Here is a 23,059-nt window from a genome sequence, read left to right as displayed (position 1 = left end):
TCATCGAAGCGTAACTTGGTGTATTTATTAGCTTCCTTTGAGAGCTATTGAATTTAATGGCGTTGAGACTACGGGTTTTCTCTAAAGTTTCGTGATTTTAATGTATCAGTTCATGTTTGTTGATTTATTGGAGTCAAATTGTTAAAAAGAACAATCCCATTGCTGTTGCAAGTAGAAAATTAAATGAAAGTAGAAAAGTTCTTACTAAAAAGTTCATTTTTTAATGGCTTCGACATTTTTCTTGCTCATTTTTTTTAATTTGCTGTTTTTGCCTGTTTTTTTTCTTTAGGTTGCCGTAAAATGCTGACCGGTCTCATAGGCTTGTAATTGAGGATTGAATGAATGATTTTACCCGAAGCAGTCGGTTTACAGCGAATAGTCTTAAAGTTAAGGATACTGAACTTTTTAAAGATTTTTCAGAATTTCAAATTTTTCAGTTTGTTGTTCTTTTCGTCAACTTGAAACTTATTCCCATCCTTGAGAGGTCCAGTATCATTCCGTGTATTTTAAAAATTAACATGTTTACTGATATCATGACTTAATTTATGCTTTGTTTGATAGTATGCGTTTTCATAAAGTTATGTGAGTGGTGTATTTGTTTTTTTCTTCCTTTAGCACAATCGCGTAATAACAGATCCCAATGATTTTCAAATGTGGGCGATTGAACTTATTTATTCAATCTGCATGTTTTTAGCTGAATTAGTACATATATAGAAATTGAAATAAAAGACACAATATTCAGATAATAGCTAATGATTTTAATGGCTTCACTAATTTGTGTTTTTGCAATGTTTGTAATTTGTTGTTCGTATTTTCTTGAGCTTTTCTACATCTTTAGCCCGTATGGCTGAGTCTAACCAAAGACAGGACCTATTGGTTTCATTCTGACTTTTTGACAAAATTATCAAGAATTATTTTGCTAAAAGCTAATGATTTTTAATGATTTTGAATACTTTTGAAATTATTTGGTTTAAAAAATGTTGATTGATTTTTTAATTTTGCCTCAATATTTCATGTTTTTGTTGAATTGTTGCCTAGTCATATTAAATAAATCCCATCTGGTGTTTGAGTTAGGAAAAAGTAAATCTGTGTTGTTAGGGTTTTGTCTGATTGTAATTTGACGTTGTTACTAGGTGCTTTTTAGATATTGAGTTTTTTTTTGCTTTTTTGTGGTTGTTTTTTCGGGTAGTCTTTTTAATGGCAGGTCTCGTTGAAAAGAGGCATGTTGATATTTAATTCAATTATTACTTTGGTTTTGTAACGATTTTTTAAAATTCAAAATCTTAGCCTAATTGTGATAAACTTATTAAATAGATTACTAGATTGGTCAAATATCACGGGCAATTCCTACAGAACAAAACAGAAAGAAGAGTACTGATTACCCGGCTAGGGTTGAAACAGAAAACAAAAATATATCTATCTCGATTTACCCGGATAGGGTCGAATTTCACTAAATAAACGATAAACCAGTCAAACAGCAGATATCTGATACAAACAATGACATCGGGAAGTTTACTATCGCGGGCACAACAAAGTACTTGTGTATTATGTGGTGAAGGAGCCCAGCAAACTGAAACTCTGAACTGTTTCCTGTGCAAAAACCCAGCTCACAAGTTATGTGTCGGACTAAAAGAAGCAATCAAGGGAAATATTTTGTGGTCTTGCGATAACTGCAATTCTTCATCACTAGCAGATATTGCTTTTGAACTATCAGAATTAAAATTGAAAATAGCCAAACTTGAAAAAATCCCTGAAAAGACGGACATAATATACGATCAAGTAAACCAATTCAAACCGAAATACAGCTCGTTTTTACAGAAAGATATGCCAGCGTACTCAAACAAAGCAGGTGGCACTTATCAAAAGCCGGTGTTTACCATCGGCTCAGAAACATCCTGCCATTCGCGAACAGCAAACGTTTTTTGGCAGGGAGCGAATTGATAGCAACAATAGCGCGAGGAGACCAAAACCAAATGATTGGGAAGGCCCGAACGAAAATGAATTTAGCATGCCGAAAACGATGAACTCAAGGCGATATTCAAATGTTGGAACAAAAACAAGCTCGGATAATTTCATGGGTGTGAAAAAGAAGCAGAGTAGAAGACATATCTATCTCGGCAGGCTGAACGAAAATTGCACCGGAGATCTCATAAGAAGTTGGTGTCAGAAAAATGGAGCTGAAGTACATCACATAAGAGAGGTCAGCAAAGAATGATCGATTTTAAGAAGCTATCATCTTGTCATCCCAGAGACAGCAGCAGAGTTTGTTGAGAAAAAGGATTTCTGGCCTGAAAATGTTCATGGTAGGTTTTATCTGAATGAAGAAGCCAGGAATTGGCTGAAGTCACTGCCACAAGATGAAAGCCCGTTTCAGTGACTAAGTAATTCTAGAACATGTGCCCTTCTTAATATAAGATCGATGCAAAATAAAACTGCTGAAATTGCGGATGAAATCTTAAATAACGATATAGATTCAATCTTCATAACCGAGTCATGGTTGTCTGGAGAAATTGATAAAAATTTTATAACTCAAGCATACGAACACTCCCCGCACTTTCATCACTACAGCCATCCACGGAACTTCGCAAAAGGCGGTGGACTTGCAGTCATATTAAAACGAGAGATCAATCTAATATCCCTATCGTCGAGTTGTACTTCCGATTTTGAAGCTGCTTTCTTCAGTATGAATGAGGGAAGAATTAAAATATGTCTTTTGTATAGACCGCCCTCAGGTAGTTTTAAAGTTTTCTCTGAATTTTTATTTGAACGTATCCTGCCTTTGTCAATGGAAAGCGATCTTATCTTCTTGGGTGACTTCAACCTCCCACAAAGTGTGGCGCTTGAATCTTTTTTCGATGAAACATTACTAACTCAGCTGATTGAAGAATTAACCCACCAAGGAGGTATTACTCTTGACCTTTTGGTCACTAATCAGCGCACTGCAATTTCAACAATCGAAATCAGAAATGTAAATTACAGTGATCACAAAATGATCAGGTTTAATCTGTCACGAGGAAAGGAATTGATTAGACATCAAAGACACGAATTTGTAAAATCATGAAATAAAACTGATGAAGTAAAATTTGAAAACGAACTTGATCTAATGTTGACCCTAAATCAGAACCTGAATTGCCCTGAAGAAAGCTGCGAATTACTGATAGATGCTTTTCTGATAGCAGAACGAGAAACAGTGCCAATCATTAGAAGAAATTCTAAAATCAGAATCTGTCCGTTCTTCGACAAAGATTTACAAGAACTCAAAAGAAATCGTCGTAAAATGGAAAAGAAATTCAGGAAGATCCAAACGTATCTGACCCGAGAAAATTACTTAGAGTCAATTCAGAAATGCAAAAAGGTTTTTCGACAAAAGAAAACAGCGTTCTTTGAAAAGAACATTAACAAAAATCTTGACTTGAAGAAAAAGTTCAATTGTTTTAATCAATTGCTCGGAATCAGGTCGCTTGAAACGTTACCGTCAGGTTGGGGTACAGACAAAGAAATAGCCGAGAAGTTCAACATCTTTTTTAAGAACAAGATAAGCAAGATTCGAAATTCCATAGAGAACAAAAATTTGAGCACGAATGCGAGTCTATTCTCAACAGAATTCAACTCAAACAACCGCACATTTTTGGACAGCTTTCATTCTATTGACGTTAATTATGTTAATCGAATCCTTAACGATACGTCTAACACTTTGCATTTTGGACCCAATACCGGGAAAACTCTGCAAGTCAATTAGTAAGTCTTGGACGCCTTACCTTCTAACTCTCATAAACAAAAGCCTTCATCAAGGTAACTTCCCGAAATTGTTCAAAAGATACATCATCAGACCAAAATTGAAAAAATGTCACTCGACCCTGAAAACACAAATAACTATCGACCCATTGCAAACTCATCTTTTCTTTCTAAAATGCTAGAGAAAGTTGTATCGGTGCAGTTGAAAAGACACCTCGAAAAGTATAGTCTACTTGACCCTCAACAGTCCGCTTACAGAAAATTCCACTCAACAGAAACCTGCCTTTTGAAAACAGCAAATGATTTCTGCTATGAATTTGATAAGGGAAACTCACTCTTGGTTATAGCCCTAGATCTAACAGCGGCTTTTGACACCATTGACTTAGAAATTCTAGATCAGATTATTGAAAAGCGATTCTTTATCACTGGAACATGTAAAGAGTGGATTATGTCCTATATCACCAATCGAAAACAGCAAACATAAGTTAATAAAGTTTTGTCTTCTGTTTCTGATGTTCATTATGGAGTTACCCAAGGCTCTATTCTCGGTCCACTAGTTTTCTTAATGTACATAATACCAATTAGCGATCTCCTCACAAAAGTAGGTCTGAGATATCAAATGTATGCAGACGACACAGTTTTATATGCAAACATGAGAACAAATCAAGAGGAAACATCAATGGAAGATCTGAAATGGAAAGTACGCAAAGTCTTTGAAGCATGCACTGCTTTAAAACTCAAACTAAATCCAGACAAGACTGAAGTCCTCCTACTATCTACTAAGAAAAAACGACCTAACATTGGCAGTTTCGAACTCAACGACAGCGAAGTGAAATTGAATAAAAGCCTGATAACTCTTGGAGTGACGGTCGATGAGTGCTTAAATTTTGAAATGCAAATAAATAGGGTCACGAGTTCTTGCTACAATGAACTAAGAAAGTTGCAAAGAGTAAAGCATTATCTCTCTTTTGAGTCTCGAAAAATTGCAGTGCAAAACCTTATCTTGTCGCGGTTGGATTACTGCAACTCATTGTTGGGCGGGACGAACAAGTCAAGCAGAAAAAAGTTGCAACGAGTACAAAACGCTGCCTTTCGTTTCATATTCAATCTACGGAAACAAGAATTGTGCAAAAAATATAGATATATTCTGCATTGGCTACCTATTGCTCAAAGAATCGATTTTAAAATCTTAACGTTTGTTCATAAAATTGTATTTGATCTTGATATACCAAATTATCTTAAAGACTTGATTTTTGTTCAAGAGAAAAATAATGCTAAACGATCAGAAAACCAATGGAAGCTAAAATTTCAGAGCTTTCGAAATTCCTATGGAAAAAGCCTTTTCAGTTTACGGTCCACGAAAATGGAATGCAATGCCGTCCTACCTACGCAAAACATCAGATCACAAACTCTTTCGCAAGGAGCTTTCTTTTTTCCAGTTATTACTGAAACTACTTTTCAGAAGGAAAATGGATAGTAAACAGAAGAGGTCGAGTCGAATAAACGAAATTAAGAAAAATCTCTGGAGAAGAGGGTGCTCCCTTGTTGAGCTAAAAGGTCCGTAAAGGAAGTTAATTGCTCCGCCAGGTTACAAGAAAACTTAGAAACATTTATACTGGGTTCATCGCTAGTGTTTGGAGTTTTCATTGAAAATGCGCTGACTATATCGTGTCCAGGAGGATGCATCTCGACTCTATGTAGCAATAAGATTTTTGATGATTTGAAAACTTACAATATTAAAAATGTAATCGTTTTGGCCGGCACCAACAATTTATTTGACAAAAACGATCGCCCTCTCATGGGACCAATAGAAACATCTGACGAAATGTATTTCCTAATTGAAAAATGGCCCTCATAAGTCGACAAGATAAATCAGCAGCTATAAAAAAATTAAATGACTGTTACCGTGATGTGGCACGAGATCACAGGATTCCTTTCGCGGAACACAAGAAATTCAGATTCAGACATGTCTCTGCTGATGGAGTACATCCAAATGCCAAGGACATCCGATAGTTAGCATCTGTTTTCCGAAACGCTATAAGACAAAACAAAATATGGTACAGGTAATAGTGAGCTCGTTTTTAACTTTTTAAGCGTGTTTTATCCAAATTATAATAGATCCATATCATAATTTTAATGCTTGGTTAGAGCGGAAGAAGGAACGATTTGTTTTGGTTTTGCTCGGCTTTCAGCAGAAGACAATAACGAAATGCTCGGTTAGAGCAGAGCTATGTAGTTATGGTCGACCAAATGCTCGGTTAGAGCTGAAGTTATTGCAGTGCGTACATTTGCCTTTCAAATTCCAGTTTTTGCTCGGATAGAGCTGAAGGTATTCGGATATTTCATTGGATTGAAACTGTGGAATGTGCTTGAAACCCAACTTTTAAACGAATCCGCCCACGTTTGTGTCCAGAAGAGGTGGAAAACCAAAACTTCTACTACTTCAACTACTTTTTGGTTATCTCTGTGTCAAAAATGTTGGCCGAAAGACAGTTAAGTCAAAAATGTAGATGAGCGCGGGTCGGAGCATCATGTGCGAACGCACATTAACGACCCGCCTTGTTTCTTTACGGATACAGATTTTTTGCAAGAATTTTAATTCCAAATTGGTTTTACTACTGCGAACAGCCAGTAGATAAAAGCATTTGGTGTTGAACGAGCCAATATTTCGAGCTCAATGAGAGAAATATAAGAATCTAAGTAATTGAGATTTGAGGGGACAAAATATGCAGCATTAATTTTACTTCAACAATCAACTTCGTTTTAAGAACAAATGCAATCATTGCAATTTAGATCAATCGTAGGTTTTGACCGCTGTTCCATTTTAGAAAGTGCGGCTGGATTGAAAACTTCCCTGGACACTGCGATGGCGGGCCAATATGAGCTCAAGAGTCAGATGGAGCAGTTGCAGAGTACTGTTAGAAGTCGCGACAAACAGATCGAGTCACTCACCAACGCCAAAAGAGAAGTAGGGGTTCATCTTTTGATCAAAAAGTTGATTTCACTTGATCAAAATACTATTCACTCTTAACGAGTAGCATCAAGCGTTTGTTTGTTAGCAATGTGGCAATATTATTGTTATAATGTTCTTTTACTGAGGCCAGTGAATTCCATTTATCACAAAATCGATTTCAATGGGTTCAGAACAAAACGGTATCTGTACAAATTACCCAATGTCTAAATTGAAATCATCTGACATTTGAGAATTTTCTTTCCTTTTATTCTCTTGAGACACATGTAATGAAACCATGTTGTCAAATGATAAAAATGCCTTAGATCTGATTTTGATTAGGGTTTAATGAATGAGATGGTGGTTATCATTTAATATTCTATCGAGCAATAATGTTGGCATTGCCACGGATCGACTGAGTTTAAACCTATGGAACAACCGGTTGATCCCAAACAAGAATGATCTGTAATACGTGTTTGCACATAATTTTACGACACCGCTCATCAACATTCTTGGCCCTAATTTTACAGAAAACCAGCAAAGATATAAAAATTTGTATATAATACATTGTAATTCATGCTTTGTAATTTAAAACTTGATGGACTGTCTATTACAAACAGACGTGTTTAGCAGCGAGGTTTTTTGTACTTTCCTTTAAGGAACAAAAATTGAACTGAAAACCACTTGGTTGAAAAAAAATGTAATCAAGCTAATTCAATTTCTCAGAAACTTCAATTTCTCAAAAACTTATTTTGCCTGACAACCAAAAAAGAAACTCAGATTTCAAATTGTTTTTGGAATTTAGAGCGTGCACCCTTTTATTAGATCTAAATTGAGAATGAAAAATCTTAAAATAAATTGGATTCACCCGAGTGAAATATGATTCGATAGGATAGCTGAAATCAAATTTGAAAACAATTATGCCTACCAAGTAACAGTGCCATATACATTTTTTTAGCTCCGGTAAATATCTAGACAGTATCAAATAAGTATCTAGCTAGTATGATGAATGCTCAAAACATTGATTACGCAAACTAAAAGCCCACAGAGAATGGAGTTAATGTATCAGCTCCCGTATACAGTTTGAGCTGCTGAATTGCAAAATTCATCGAAAAAAAGTTCCTCTGACTTTTTGGCAAATGCGAAGAAGATGCCAAATGAAAGAAGCGAATTAAAAATAACAGGAGAGGTCTCAAATTACAATCCAAAAACATGATTCATTTAATCAGTTGACTGTCAACAATTTTATAATAAGAGCTGCTTTTTATAGTCAGTCAACAAATCAAATGACCTACTTACAAGAAAATAAACAAAAAGCAGAAAAAAACCCCTCAAAAACTGGAGGTGTTAAAATAAGCGAAACAAATCACAACATTGATTAAATTCCTACTCGTTTTTTTTGAAAACGTGCACCAATTTGGAAACCATTGAGAGACAAAGTGAAATTGACAAAAAAATTGACAATTGGCGAAACTTAATGTTTTTGAATATTATTGACGTCAAGATTTATAGAACATAAAACAAATTTTCAAAATCTTTAATCATTTTGGGACGTTTGGTAATGCAGAACACTTAAAACTGTCCTAATTCCACTAAGCCATAATAACAAACATATGGCTCACTAGAAGGTCAACGGGCATGTCAGTAGTTGAGATTAAAATCAGAATAGGTAACAAAACTGTAAAAAAAATAACATTACAGCCAAAATTCAAAAATTTTAAAATCTTTGCCATAAAAATTATAGTCTTCAAATGAAAACAAAAGGTCTAATTAAACTTCCAGAGCTTTCGTTTTTTGACCCAAAATGTAATAGCAAAATGGACAAAATTGCGCGCAAGACTCAAAATGCAACCAAATACAGTGGCGATTGTGAAAATGGCAGACGTACCAAACTATAGAACTTTTATTGCTGGCCGATCACAATTGAGAAAATGGGAATTTTGCTTTCTGATTGGTGAACAAATTCTCCATGTTTTAAAGTAGGATATGAATGTTAACGTAAAATTGTTCAGAAATCGCGATAAGTCGAAAGATAAAGATTACATTTTTGGGGGGAAACTGGTCTCACGTTCGGTTGTGATAGATTCATATCAAGTCCCATGGCCCGCGAGGCATGGCAAGATGCGGTTAAATATCTATAATTAGGCTATGTCGAATTATGCAAATTGAACGCATAAATGTACAGCGTTTTAAATTTCTCAACCAATCACATTCGTTGAAATTTCTACATTTTGGGACGTCTATTGGTTAAGACGTCACCAAATACAGTGTCCAAGTCAGGAATGGCATTAGTTGCCTATTGGTTGATTCAGACAAAGACTGTGGAGAACCTTTCGAACACTTGTATCACATTAAGTAGTCTTCCTCAAATTCAAGGATAAAACGATGGCAAGTTGCTGGAAGCAAAAAGAATTTACAAAAGCAAAATTTTTTTCATACATCAATTTCTGACGTGACTTTTGGAATTATGGAGTTTGAAATTTTGGATAACGTCTGAATTTTTAAATGCTCATTGCTCCCTTAACTTTCCCCAGTGTGAACAAAATCACCTCTCGAAGATCGCTGTCATTAAAATCAAGAAGTCTGAAAAAATGATCAGAAGATAGTGCCCAATACAACATTATTGGGTTGTAGAAATGACAATGAGACTAGCAATTGCCAATCAATATATGGCTGGTTTTTGAATATTATTGACGTCAAGATTTATAGAACATAAAACCAATTTTCAAAATCTTAAATCGTTTTGGGCCATTTGGTAGTTCAAAACACCTAAAACCATCCTAATTCCACTAAGCCATAATAACAAACGTAACATCAAGGCAAAAGATTAACAACCACTGAAAGGTGAATTGGGTACGAATGCGTTCGACGAAAAGGGTCTCCTAGAGGATAGCATTTGCTAAAAGCTGAAAAAATAATTAAATTAAGCCAACCTAATTTGAGGACCGATGACACCTGTTGCTGAGACAAAAACAAACAAGAATAACGGGCAAAAGTCAAAAATACCTTTTTAGTAACAAAAATTATGAACTTCAAACCAATTAAATAAAAATCAAACCACTAAACAGATTTACTTACGATCCGCCAGAAATCAGATGGGGCCTGTGATTAAGGAATTCATGTAGACATTTGGCTCTCAAATGAAAAATATATACAGACCAACATATGGCTCACTAGAAGGTCAACGGGCATGTCAGTAGTTGAGATTAAAATCAGAATAGGTAACAAAACTGTAAAAAAAATAACATTACAGCCAAAATTCAAAAATTTTAAAATCTTTGCCATGAAAATTATAGTCTTCAAATGAAAACAAAAGGTCTAATTAAACTTCCAGAGCTTTCGTTTTTTGACCCAAAATGTAATAGCAAAATGGACAAAATTGCGCGCAAGACTCAAAATGCAACCACATACAGTGGCGCTTGTGAAAATGGCAGACGTACCAAATTTTAGAAATTTTATTGCTGGCCAATCACAATTGAGAAAATCGGAATATTGCTTTCTGATTGGCTGATTGGTGAACAAATTCTCCATTTTTTAAAGTGGGACATGAATGTTAACGTAAAATTGTTCAGAAATCGCGATAAGCCGAAAGATAGATTACATTTTTGGGGGAAACTGGTCTCACGTTCGGTTGTGATAGATTCATATCAAGTCCCACGGGCCGCTGAGGCATGTCCATGGCCCGCGAGGCATGGCCAGATGCGGTTAAATATCTATAATTAGGCTATGCCAAATTAGGCTAATTGAACGCATAAATGACCAGTGTTTTAAATTTCTCAACCAATCACATTCGTTGAAATTTCTACATTTTGGTACGTCTATTTGTTAAGACGTCACCAAATACAGTGTCCAAGCCAGGAATGGCATCAGTTTCCTATTGGTTGATTCAGACAATGATTGCTGAGAACCTTTCGAACACTAGTATCACATTAAGTAGTCTTCCTGAAATTCAAGGAAAAAGATTATAAAAGGCAAGTTGCTGGAGGCGAAAAGAAAAAAAAGCAAAAATTTTGTTCATTGAAATTATGGAGTTTGGAATTATGGATAACGTCTTAACTTTTAACTGCTCACTGCTCCCTTAACTTTCACAGTGTGAACAAAATCACCACTCGAAGATCGCTGTCATTGAAATCAGGAAGTCTGAAAAAGTGATCAGAACATAGTGCCCAATAGAACAGTATTGGGTTGTAGAAATGACAATGAGACTAGCAATTGCCAATCAATATATGGCTATTCAAAACACTTTATTAATAGCCGCACAGCGATAGCTGGGGCTATTATTGGCCTTCTCTTGGTTTTTTACATTTCAAAGAATTTGAATTGTATTGGGGGCGCTGTCTTTTTACAATTCAAAGAATTTGAATTGTATTGGGGCGCTGTCTTTTTTTTTAAGATCTGTTCACACATTTTCATGATTTTTGAAGTCAAATTGGAGTAGTGATTTTGGTCACGCCGAAACAGGAAGTGGAGCGAAAAAGCGAGTGGTTTTGCGGCGTGAAATTTTTTCGATCTAAATTTAAAGTAGAGTGAGAAAACGGGGTTTGAACAAAAATTCGCTTTCTCGCTAGTGGTTTTTTGTTCACATGCGGCAATTTCACTTTGATTTTTACGGTTTTTTCGATTTTTTGGATCGGATTTTTTTCTAAATGGTTTTCCCAATCTATTCATAGTCCGTTCTTGGTCTAGTTTTCTGTTTAGTCAATGAAAATTCTTTGAATTGTACGTCAGGACGTGTCCTGCTATGTTTTTTTTAAAGATCTGTTCACACATTTTTATGATTTTTGAAGTCAAATTGGAGTAGTGATTTTGGTCACGCCGAAACAGGAAATGGAGCGAAAAAGCGAGTGGTTTTGCGGCGTGAATTTTTTTCGCTCTAATTTTAAAGTAGAGTGAGAAAACGGTGTTTGAACAAAAATTCGGTTTCTCGGTAGTGGTTTTTTGTTCACATGCGGCAATTTCACTCTGATTTTTACTGTTTTTTCGATTTTTTAGATCGGATTTTTTTTCTAAATGGTTTTCCCAATCCAATCACAGCTCATTCTAGGCCTAGTTTTTGTTTGAACTAAATTTTCATTTCTCGCTAGTGGTTTTTTGTTCACATGCGGCATTTTGACATGATTTTCTGTTTATTTCTTATTTTTTTATTCTTATTTTTTTTAAAATGGTTTTCTCAAATCACTCATAGTCCATTCAAGGTCTAGTTTTTCTGTTTAGTCAATGAAAATTCTTTGAATTGTACGTCAGGACTTGTCCTGCTATGGTTTTTTATTTCGTCGTCATGATTTTTGTTCCGACCATATGACGTCACAGCCACTTTTTGTTCATTCGTTCATGCAATTTCAACTGAATTGCATGTGTGACGTCATTTTTCGCTCTTAGTGGAGCGAGTTCTTTTGTTCATGCGCGTGATTAAATTTTTGGTCACACTTGACTTACTCACTCTCAAAAATGACTTCCTCACTTTGAAATTGACTTTTATTTACTTTAATTCAAAGAGATGATGTCAAATGGGTGTGTGTCACTCTAAATGAAGGTTATTTGAGATCAGCTAATAGAGGCAGCAATAACTTATACAGATTTTTAATCAAAATATAACAGATCAGCCTTCAATGAAAAGACGAATTTTTTTGGTCTGTCTTTTTACCGTTTTTTTAGACTGCCGATCTACGAATCTATTGCGGCTATTTTCTGGCAATCTGCCAGCTATGTTTGTTCTAAATGTTAACATAATTTAGCGAAAATATGAAAAGAAGGCCGAAAATGACACTAAAATTGATGGATGCTTATTTAATCTAAATTAGCAAAACTGCAGTTCGGATTGTCTTGAAATATAGTAGAAATACTATTAGCCGTTGCTCTAATTCATAAAAATTCTCCGTGCAGATATTAGGGCATTATTCTTGGAATTATTAGCAGTTTTAGCTTAAAGGTTTGATTTGGTGCTAGTTTTAATGGAAAAACCTAAATTATTAAATTATCAATTAATCAGCCAAAATTTTTAGCAAAGAATTTCCAACCAAAAAATTCATTAGCTCTGTGTCATCTTGACAAAATGAAAGCATTCTCTTCATTGAGCATATTTTTTTAAAACAATAAAAGCAGAATTGGTACGAAAATTATTTAAAAAGTGGACAGAAATAGTGAAAAACAGCCTGTGTTCACAAAAACTTAGCCATGATAAGTCCTCGAAAACGGCGCAATTCAAAAAACCTTCGAACTTGCCAAGTGTAAGTTATCTGATGTGTTATGTGTCGATGAAGCTTTTGAGCGATTCCAGCGAACAGTTTTAAGTGTGACTGATTCTTTTGCACCTATAAAGAAAAGCCGAAATATCAAAATATCAAGACCCAAATGGTTCTCAAATACTCTGAAAAACACGCGGACTAAAAGAAATCGACTACACCGAGAGTGGTCAAAAGATAAGTCCAACAGTCAAAAGCGTTCGCAGTTCTGTGAATACCGCTTGAAGTTTGAAAAAACCTACACTACAGCGAAAAAATCATATTATATGACTAAATTTACTTTCTGTATCGGAGACTCAAGGCGCACTTTCAAGTTGTTAAATGATATGAAGGGTCGAACTACTAGAGATTTGTCTCTGCCAGCTCTGTCATCTTGCGCGAGAATGGAAAAGAGTCCTTCAGGGTGCGAAATTGTTGAGAAATTTAATGAGTATTTTAGTACTATTGGACAGAATGTTCGCTCTTGCCTGCCGGATGTGGAATTAGTACTACCAAGTGATCAAAACTTTTCTATGCATCTATATCCAACAAATACAGCGGAAATTGAAACAATCATCCATCAGCTTGATAATAAATCATCTTCTGGGGTTGATAACATGAGCAACCTTATTGTAAAAGCAACTTCACCTGTTACATCGGGGTATCTGGCTGAGCTGGTGAATAAGTCATTCAAGAAGGGCTTTTTTCCAAGTCTTCTGCGCAATGCGAAAGTAATTCCACTTCATAAGTCCGGTTCAAAGCTTGATGAGAATAACTACCGACCAATATCTCTCTTAATTGTATGGAGTAAAGTTTTTGAACGAGTCATGTTTAATAGAGTCTACTATTATTTTGAATCTTTTAGTCTCTTCTTTAATAAACAATTTGGTTTTCGAAAAAAGCATAGTTGCGTTGATGCTCTGGCAGAGCTGGCAGAGAGGATAAGGCATGATAGAACTAAATTTTCTGTGAACTTTTTCTTGGATCTTAAAAAAGCATTTGATACTCTAGATCATAGCATCCTAATTACGAAGTTGTCCTGCTATGGAATTGGAGGAAATGCCTTAAAATGGTTTGAAAGCTATCTACATAACAGGTCTCAACGAGTTGAATTTTCTGGTTTTGCATCTTCATATAAAGAAATATCTTGTGGCGTTCCACAAGGGTCTGTTTTAGGCCCTATTTTGTTTTTGATATATATAAATGACCTACCAAGTGTGTGTAAAAAGTTACAAGTTTTTCTTTTTGCTGATGACACAAATCTATCCGCACTCGATGTGACTTATGAACAAATCACAGCCGACCTTGAGTCGGTTAGCAGATGGTTGACTTCTAACAAACTAGTACTGAATCTGGATAAAACAGTTTGCTTAAACATAGGTCATCGTTCTTCCAGTGTTGGTAGCTTCTGTATTGAAAATATTAATGTGCAAGCTGCTGCTACTTGTAAATACCTGGGAGTTATGCTGGACTGCAAGCTGGCTTTTCATTCGCATATTGGAATTGTTTTGAAAAGGTTAAGCACCCAGTGTGGAGTCATTTCAAAGTTACGTCACTATGTACCCAGAAAAGACTTGATATTATACTACAATTCGAATATCAAGTCCGTTATTCAGTACGGACTTCTTGTGTATGGATGCTGCAGTTATTCTGCCCTGTCCAGGATTTTTTCACTGCAGAATAAAATTCTAAAATTCATTTGTTTCAGGAAAAAGCGTGATCAGTGCTCAGATCTTTTTGAAAAGCATCAAATTTTATCGGTTTATGAATTGTACTTGTATGAGCTACTTAAATTTGTTCTGCGTTCTCTGAACAGTCACCACAGTGAAGAGTATCTCAACTCGTTTTTTATTTTTGAACGTTCTGATCGTATTACCAGAAGTGCTAATTTACGTCTGTTGAAACTGCCATTATGTAAAAAGCAAATCGAAATTCCATCAAGTATGGAGGTACTATTCTTTTCAATGCATTAGAGAGAGGTGGAGTATTGCCCAATAATCTTACAGAGCTTACGCCGTCAGAGCTTGTAAATTTTGTGCATTTATTCAGAAAACATTATTTGATTGGGAATTCAGATTTAGTTACCTTGGTGTTCAAACAAAAGGGTCCGTGAGGGCTCCTGTCCCGGACTGCTACGGCATCCAGGGGCAGGAGCCCATTTTTTTAACTTCTAATTTTCCATACCAATTATGAGCTTCGTAGCTGTTTTAGTTTTCGAGATATGGCCCTTTTTTGGTCCATGATACCAAAAACACTTAGAAATTTTTTGGTCGATAGGAGACATAATTATCGATTTTCTAAAGTTTTGATTTTTCTACAGCTCTTTGCTTTTGTGAGCGTCCTCGTGGTGCTCAGACCTTGGCAGTGGGACCAAAAAGTTTTTGGACGTTTTTTAATGATCAGAAACACTTGTGACTTCTTTTGCTACTTTTTTACAGAGCCCTTTTCTTCTCTAGGTCTTTTTTCATTTTGCTTTGAAGACGTATTACGCAGTGGGGCAGACCTTGTGTAGGCCTGATGGCTTCGTTGTCTGCCCTCTCCAGCTTAAAAGTCCAGCATGACTCTATTGTTAGTATCCGTTCTTTTTTTGCATATCTGTTACCGTTTTTGAAAGTTGTTATTTCATTTAGTACTGGAGAAATAAATTCTTTCTTTCTTTCTTTCTCCCCCCATTAAGTGAGGTCGGAACAAATATGCTAAAACCATACGCTACAAGTTATTTCGACAAAAAACCATCCAAGTTTTTGCGAGTTAATTGAATCGTTCGTTAAAATTTAGGCCGAAAAGAAGGTGCAGGTTCTTGAGCGGACAGTGTCGAGTCTGAACTCTCAAATGGAGGAGATGTGCAAGAGTGATATGATGAGTAGATCAAGGGAGCAGCACGAGACTGCTGTGAAGAGTCTCACGCAGAAACATCACGCTGAAATGTACACACTTAATCAACAGATGGTCGCACTACAGGTAAAAGCCACTACTTTTAGGGGAGCGTAACCAAGTTAGATCTCACGGAATCAACTGTGATAACGGTTACTCTAGGGTGCTAAATTGAATTGCTGTTGTTTCTCACCTTCGGCCTGCATTTCGTTTAAATCTATTTTATATTGAGTTACAATACGTATTATTGCAAATGTATTGCTTTTTGATGACTTGTATTAGTAAATATTGGTAATAGAGTACCGAGAAAAGGAATTTGTTTATCAGTATCAAGTAATTCTATAGGAAATATACTGTATAAAGCATTGAAAGATAATCACTCAATCATGATACAAATGAGACAATACATTCCTCATAGGCGGAGGCTAAGAATTTCGGCCACATCACTAATGATGTTGCTTGAAGTGTTTTCTCAGAATTTGTGCAATGAAATTGTTTAGAATTTCTACTTCTGTAGGTAACTGTTGAGCAGAAAGGGAGCGAAGTTGAAAAATTATCGGCTGAGTTGTCAGATGTTGAGAAAGCGAGGGCAGCTGATAAAATGAGGCAAGCAGAAATTGTCAACAAACTCACGCAGTCACTCGAGGATAGTCAGCGCCAATGTCGCGATCTACTAGGAACAAGTAAGACATACAGTCTGCAAAATGTCATGATCATTTAATGCAGGCACTTTAAAGTTTCGAATAAACATTTCAATACGTTTCACATTTTCCAGGAGCTTCATTGCTGGAAACACAATTTTTTTTATCGAATTAATTGAAAGAAAGCTAATTTACAGAATTGAGGTATTTTTTACGGTATTTGCGGCCTCATTATTATCTTAAGTTTTTCTATAAATAAAACTTGAATGCAGAATTGATTAAAAAATCAAAGTTTGCTCAGGAAAAAACTAGGCAGTAATCTCGTGAGTTTCGTTTCCTGAAATTGGTCTCATAAACATGTGTTCTAGATTCTGCCGTAGAGTCTGCAGCTTTACAATCTCAGTTGAAACAGCTTACGATGTCTAAGAACATGAGTGACCAGATAGGGAAGATGCTACAGGACGAAGTGAATGACCTGAGAACCCAGCTCGCCCAATACGAGGCCGTGTCTTCTCTCAAACTTGGCATCTTTCCTTCTATTGAAAAGGGACTCAAGAACCTGGACGGTATCAGTCCTGATCAGGACCTGCATGATGAGAGTGTGTTGAATGCGACATCCACTATGCCTAACAGAGATGCTGCTTCGGATAGGTACTACATTAATCTGTATCTTCATTATTGCTGCATTATTTTGAAAAGGAGAGATGTGAAGCCAGCAATCTCTGGCATTTCAGGGTGGTTTCATATAAACCAGCTTAGTACCTCTATTATAATAGCTTAATGATATTTCGGTCCTAGATTAAATGCTTGCCAAAAAAGGAAGTAGACCTAAGTTTTGTTCCGACCTCATGTAACGGGGGAAGCAACTCTATGCCAGCCTGTCTTCATAGATTAAATTTTGGAAATGTCTCGTGTTTCATTACTGGTGTGGAAGGAAAAATTTTTAATTGCTCTCGAACGAAGTTTGTAGCAATTATATTAGTCCTTTGGTCTTTTTAATAGCCGCCCTCATCTTCTCAGCCGGCTATTATAGCGCTCCTATTTTTTTTTTTTTACTTCGTCGAATAAAAAAATGTTTCGCTTTACCTCATTTTGCCGCCTTTTCAACATTTTGCGTGAAATCTTTTTGACTTCTCTAGGCTAGTTTCTCTCTTCTCTCATTCTGCTCAAAGTCCTTTTAAACAGCAGCTGCTCAGCAAAGCAATTCAAAATGAACAGAGTCAGTATAAAAAATTGAAGTCAGAAATAGAAACGGGATAAACCCATAAAGCCCAATTTTAGATGCCCGCTATTTGAACGTCGGTCCTATAAGTATTAGTTACCTCTCTCTAATGCTTATTGTTATTGATAGTAGCCCCTGTAGCCTCTCTAAGAAACATAAGAATGTTCAACTACGAAATGCCATCAAAATAAATCGGACTTAAAAAAATGTTTTTGTACAAAAATCTTTTTTTTTCAATATCTTCTGTTATTTCAATCCCAATCATGCTTATTGGAATCAACGGCGGCTATTTTCCGGCAATCTGCCGGGTATGTTTAATAGCTGAGACTATTATTGGCCTTCTCTTAGTTTTTTTTATTCCGTCGTCAAGATTTTTGTTACGACCATATGACGTCACAATCACTTCAAATCTGCTTTTTGTTCATTCGTTCATGCAATTTCAACTGAAGTGCATATGTGACGTCTTTTTTCGCTCTTAGTGGAGCGAGCTTTTTGTTCATTCGCGTGATTAAGTTTTTGGTCACACTTGACTTACCTCACTCTCAAAAATGACTTCCTCTCTTTGAAATTGACTTTTATTGACTTTAATTCAAAGAGATAAGGTCAAGTGAGTGTGTATCACTTTAATTGAAGGTTATTTGAGAGCAGTGAATAGAAGTAGCATTAGGATAAACAAATTCTTGATAAAAATATAACATCTCCGCATTTAATAAAAATATTTTTTTGGTCTGTTTCTTTTACTATATTTTTGAGACTGCAGATCTACGAATCTATTATGGCCATTTTCTGGCAATCTGCCAGCTATGTTTTTGCAATTTTTCGCTTGACCGATTTTTCGTCGGAACCTTTTGACTTTTCGTCTTCAAAAACGAGATAAACAGGTAGCGCTCGGTGGGCATTAAGTTCTGTTAGTGCCGTTCAGCTCACTAGATAGACTACAAGTGTTCGATTCACAGAAACGTATACTTTTGGTGTGAAGGGCGGTGCTTGGAGTTTGACCCCCCACTTCACTCCTCTCCCATATCAGCCTCCTTACTTCACAGCCCTCATCCCCACCCATGCACATCGTTCAGGCCGTAAGGGCGCCGTGCAGCCAAAGACCCCCATCAATCCCCCGGACCCATAACTTTGACTGCAAAAATTAGTTAAACGAAACAACCCGTTAACAAAATGAAGCTGGCATTTAAATTAAAGTATTCGAAATGAAAAAATAAATCTTGGAAAGAAAATGGAACTTTTGGTTCGGTCACATATAATAAATAAGTCTATACAGAGAAGTGGTATTTATCGAAATACCGTGCTTACTGCAGAAATTTACAAATCCAATCATTTTTTGCTGTAAAACTGTAAATGTTCTCACGGATTCTTTTTCTACTAATAACGGACTCCTGAACCACAGCCATGCATCAACAGCTAATCCGGGCCCCTCGCTATTTTTTACGGCAAATAGCTGCTGTAACTCTGACAACGATTATCAGAGACTGTCGAGTTTCAGTAACGCCACTCCCTGCCTAACTATTGAATCTTGACTTAAAATTGTCTGTGCTGCGCTTTAGTGCAAGCCGCTTTTATACTGGAGGGGGTTATCACTTTGTTCGCGCAAAAGGAACAGCCGCCCATGCATTTCACACTTTAACATTCCTTTGGTCGATATGGATACCGTTGTGTGCTCAATTTCGTCAGTCAAAATGGCTGAATATGTTGCTCCAAATAAAAATGTGGGAAGTCATGCGTTTCGATTTTGATATGGTATATTTGAAGCTAGGGTCTTTTTATTAACTAATCAGTGCTGGTGCCTGGCTTAGATGCGTGCTCCAAACAATAATATCGTCTAAGTGCGTATGCGACCAATTTCTGTTTTCCTAAAAATTTAATTCCTTGTCCTAAATGACACTTTTTCTTCAGTTATTAATGCCAAGGGCTCTGAAATCATTTTGTCTAATTGACAGACTTTAATTGGTTGTGTGAAGGTATTAAGAATTTGGGGCTAACTTTACTTCTATAGATGATAACTTTTAAATGGAAAAACGAATTGTGCTTTTCAGTGAGCTTTGCTCCTAGTTTAATATCAATGTCGGTGATCAATTCTGAAGTTGACTCAGAGAAAAAGAGTATTCTTACTCTGATCAAAGATGGACCAATATTTCCGTACTCCAAAATCTGTTGCCGCAATTTTAATTGCTTTTTCTAATGCTATTTGGTTAATGATATTCTGGTCATAGATTAAACGCTTATATGAAAAAGAAAGTCAAACTACTTTGTTCCAACATCATGTATGGGGGAAGCAACGCTATACCAACGTGCTTCATTGCTGATTTTTTAAAGAAATTTAATGTCTCATTATTGATAACATTGAGCGTTAAAATCTTCAGCTAATTAATTACTTGTATAGAAAATAAAAGGCCTGATAGAATTAGCAGTGGATAAAATCTTTAAACGGACGCTTAATTTTTATCATGTTTTATTTAAAAGAAGCAATCATTTGACAAGCTGACGCTGACGCTGGGGTTAAAATTAAAGTACTCGGAATGAAAAATTGAAACTTTAAAAAATAACAGAAATTTTTGATCTGGTCAAATATTTGAATAAATAATTTTATACAGAATAGTGGTTTTATCGAAGGACCCTGATTTCTGAGGAAGCTTAGAAATCCAAATGTTTTTGCTGTAAAATTGTAACTATTCTTCCAGATTATTTCTCTGCTATGCTGATAGCAGTCTCCTGAACCACAGCCATGCATGAACAACTCAAGAGTTTCTCACTTCAGCGTACGGCAAATGACTCTTGTAACTCATGACAACAATTATCAGAATTTCATTACCAGCACTTCCTGCCTAACAAAAGAATACTGACTTACACTGACAGTTAATATTGTCTGCGCTGAGCTTTTCTGAAAGCCGCTTTTATATTGGAGCGGATTAACATCTTTCTCGCGCAACGAAAACAACCGAGCATGCTTTTCAGGCTTTAACATGCTCTTGTTCAATTTGCTTAAGCTGTATCGTGCCAATACCGTTGTTTGCTAAATTTCGTCAGTCAATGTGGCTGAATTTGTCGCTCCAAATAAAAAAATCGGGAAAATCAAGCGTTTTTCGAATTTTGATTTAGATATGGTATATTTGAAGCTAAATGTAAATAGCTCTTTATACTGCTTTCACAACGAATGTGGCTGGTTTGAGTCCATAATTTTTCAAATTTTCCTGAATTGAAGCTTAGTATATTATAATAGCATTTTGTTTAATGTGTTAATGACCGTCTTTAGCCATGTTATAGGGTTCAATATTAAGTCCTTAGTTGCTTGTCTTGTTTTCGATGCTCAAAGCAACCTTTTCGAATTTTATCTGGTTTTATTAATAGCGCACAGCGATAGCTGATGCTATCATTGGCCTTCTCCTGGTTTTTTACAATTCAAAGAATTTGAATTGTATTGGGGCGCTGTCTTTTTTACGACTCGAAGAGGAGTATTGGAGAAGTGCTTCTTTTCAATCAATTTTATTGGAGTGATTTTTGAAGCGGGAAATGAAACGCGTGAAAAAATTTGGAGTGATTTTGGTGCTGAACAAAAGTGAAGAGCTGAGCGAAAAGCGAGTGGTTTTTGTTCATACCGCTGTTTTTGAGATAGCGAGAAATTGATGTGCGAAAAAATTTTCTAAGCGAGCGAATTTTTTTGTTCACGTGCGGCTTTTTAAAGCAGTTTTTTTGCAACTTTTGATGGTTATGAGATTTGATTATGATAATGTATTAGTCTTAGGCTTGTTTTGATAGGAATTGAAGGTTTCAAGTAGTTAATTTGAGTTTAATGCTAATTTGGAGGTTTTTGATCAGTCTTGCTAATTTTTAGACGAAATTTAATGATATTTTACCTGTTTTTGTTTTACTTCTTTAAGTGGGATTTAAATAGAAGCTTGTTACTTAACGAATTTTCAAATACCAATTGATTAAAGTTTTGTTTGTATAAATCATTTTTTTCTTAAGAAAAATGACAGAGAAATTGAGAAATTTTAAACCATTTTTCTCGTTTTTTTTGCAGTTTTTCTTTTTTTTTAATCTTACACAAGTTTCTTAGCCACCCTATTATGACTTTTCCATTGTTTTGCGAGCTTTTCATTGATCTTATTGCAGAGGAACCTTATTCGGTTTTATGTTTCCTTGTACTACTATTAAAAAGACTCATTCAGTTTTTATTGTTTTTTTGTTCAAACTGTATTTGAATGGCGTTTCTAGTCTTCCTTATTTTTTAATGGCATTTGTGGAAGTTTAGGGTTCACAATAGTTTTTCGAGTTGTTTAGTCATGGGTATGGGCATTTTTCTGCTTCGAGTCGTTTCCGGAATTCTTCCGGCTATGTTTTTTTCTGATCTGTTCACACATTTTCATGATTTTTTTAAAGTCAAATTGGAGTAGTGATTTTGGTCACGCCGAAACAGGAAGTGGAGCGATAAAGCGAGTGGTTTCGCGGCGTGAATGTTTTTCGATCTAATTTTAAATTAGAGTGAGAAAAGGGTGTTTGAACAAAAATTTGCTCTCTCGGTAGTGGTTTTTTGTTCACATGCGGAAATTTTACTTTGATTTCTTACTGTTTTTTCGATTTTTTGGATAAGATTTTATTTTAAGTGGTTTTCCCAATCCATTCGTAGTTCATTCTTGAACTAGTTTTTTGTTTGAACCAAATTTACATTTCTCGCTAATGGTTTTTTTCTGTTCACATGCGGAATTTTACATTGATTTTCTGTTTTTTATTTTTGTGATCTGATTTTTTTAGAAATGGTTTTCCCAATTCACTCATAGTCCGTTCTAGGTCTAGTTTTTTGTTAAGTCAATGAAAATTCTTTGAATTGTTCGTCAGGACCTGTCCTGCTATGTTTTTTTTATTTCGTCGTCGCGATTTTTGTTACGACCATATGACGTCACAACAACTTCGAATCTGCTTTTTGTTCATTCGTTCATGCAATTTCAACTGAAGTGCATATGTGACGTCTTTTTTCGCTCTTAGTGGAGCGAGTTTTTTTGTTCATTTGCGTGATTAAATTTTTGGTCACACTTGACTCACCTCACTCTCAAAAATGACTTCCTCTCTTTGAAATTGACTTTTATTGACTTTAATTCAAAGAGATAAGGTCAAATGGGTGTGTGTGTCACTCTAAATGAAGGTTATTTGAGAGCAGCTAATAGAGGCAGCTAAAACTTATACAGATTTTTAATCAAAATATAACATATCAGCTTTAAATGAAAAAACGATGTTTTTTTGGTCTGTCTTTTTTACTGTTTTTTTGAGACTGCCGATCTACGAAGCTATTGCGGCTATCTTCTGGCAATCTACCGGCTATGTTTTTTGATGGTGTATTGATTGAAGTGACGTGCTGTCAGAAGCAGGAAAACCCAAGTAAATCAAACCCAAATGAAATGAAGTTTTGGCT

General features: G+C 35.7%; 3 protein-coding genes across 3 annotated transcripts in view; 2 read left to right on the top strand and 1 right to left on the bottom strand.

The window, feature by feature from the left end:
• Positions 1–23,059, bottom strand: part of LOC142344571 (putative H/ACA ribonucleoprotein complex subunit 4) — a 556,150-nt gene that overhangs the window by 187,603 nt on the left and 345,488 nt on the right. The window lies entirely within an intron of this gene.
• LOC142344577 (uncharacterized) overlaps positions 1–23,059 on the top strand; it is a 57,361-nt gene that overhangs the window by 6,076 nt on the left and 28,226 nt on the right. Inside the window, exons 4-7 of the mRNA XM_075396357.1 lie at positions 6,564–6,703; positions 15,685–15,867; positions 16,298–16,463; positions 16,790–17,072. Coding sequence (XP_075252472.1) covers positions 6,564–6,703; positions 15,685–15,867; positions 16,298–16,463; positions 16,790–17,072 — 772 coding nt within the window. The remainder of the gene's footprint in view (positions 1–6,563; positions 6,704–15,684; positions 15,868–16,297; positions 16,464–16,789; positions 17,073–23,059) is intronic.
• LOC142344569 (sodium/mannose cotransporter SLC5A10-like) overlaps positions 1,299–23,059 on the top strand; it is a 262,692-nt gene continuing 240,931 nt past the window's right edge. Inside the window, exon 1 of the mRNA XM_075396343.1 lies at positions 1,299–1,315. The gene's annotated coding sequence lies outside the window, so the exon portion shown is untranslated. The remainder of the gene's footprint in view (positions 1,316–23,059) is intronic.

Source organism: Convolutriloba macropyga, chromosome 8 (genome assembly GCF_964194025.1).
Source record: "Convolutriloba macropyga chromosome 8, txConMacr16.3, whole genome shotgun sequence".
Lineage (NCBI taxonomy): Eukaryota > Metazoa > Xenacoelomorpha > Acoela > Convolutidae > Convolutriloba > Convolutriloba macropyga.
The sequence above is the reverse complement of the archived record's forward strand: the minus strand, read 5'-3'. Positions and strand labels throughout refer to the sequence as shown.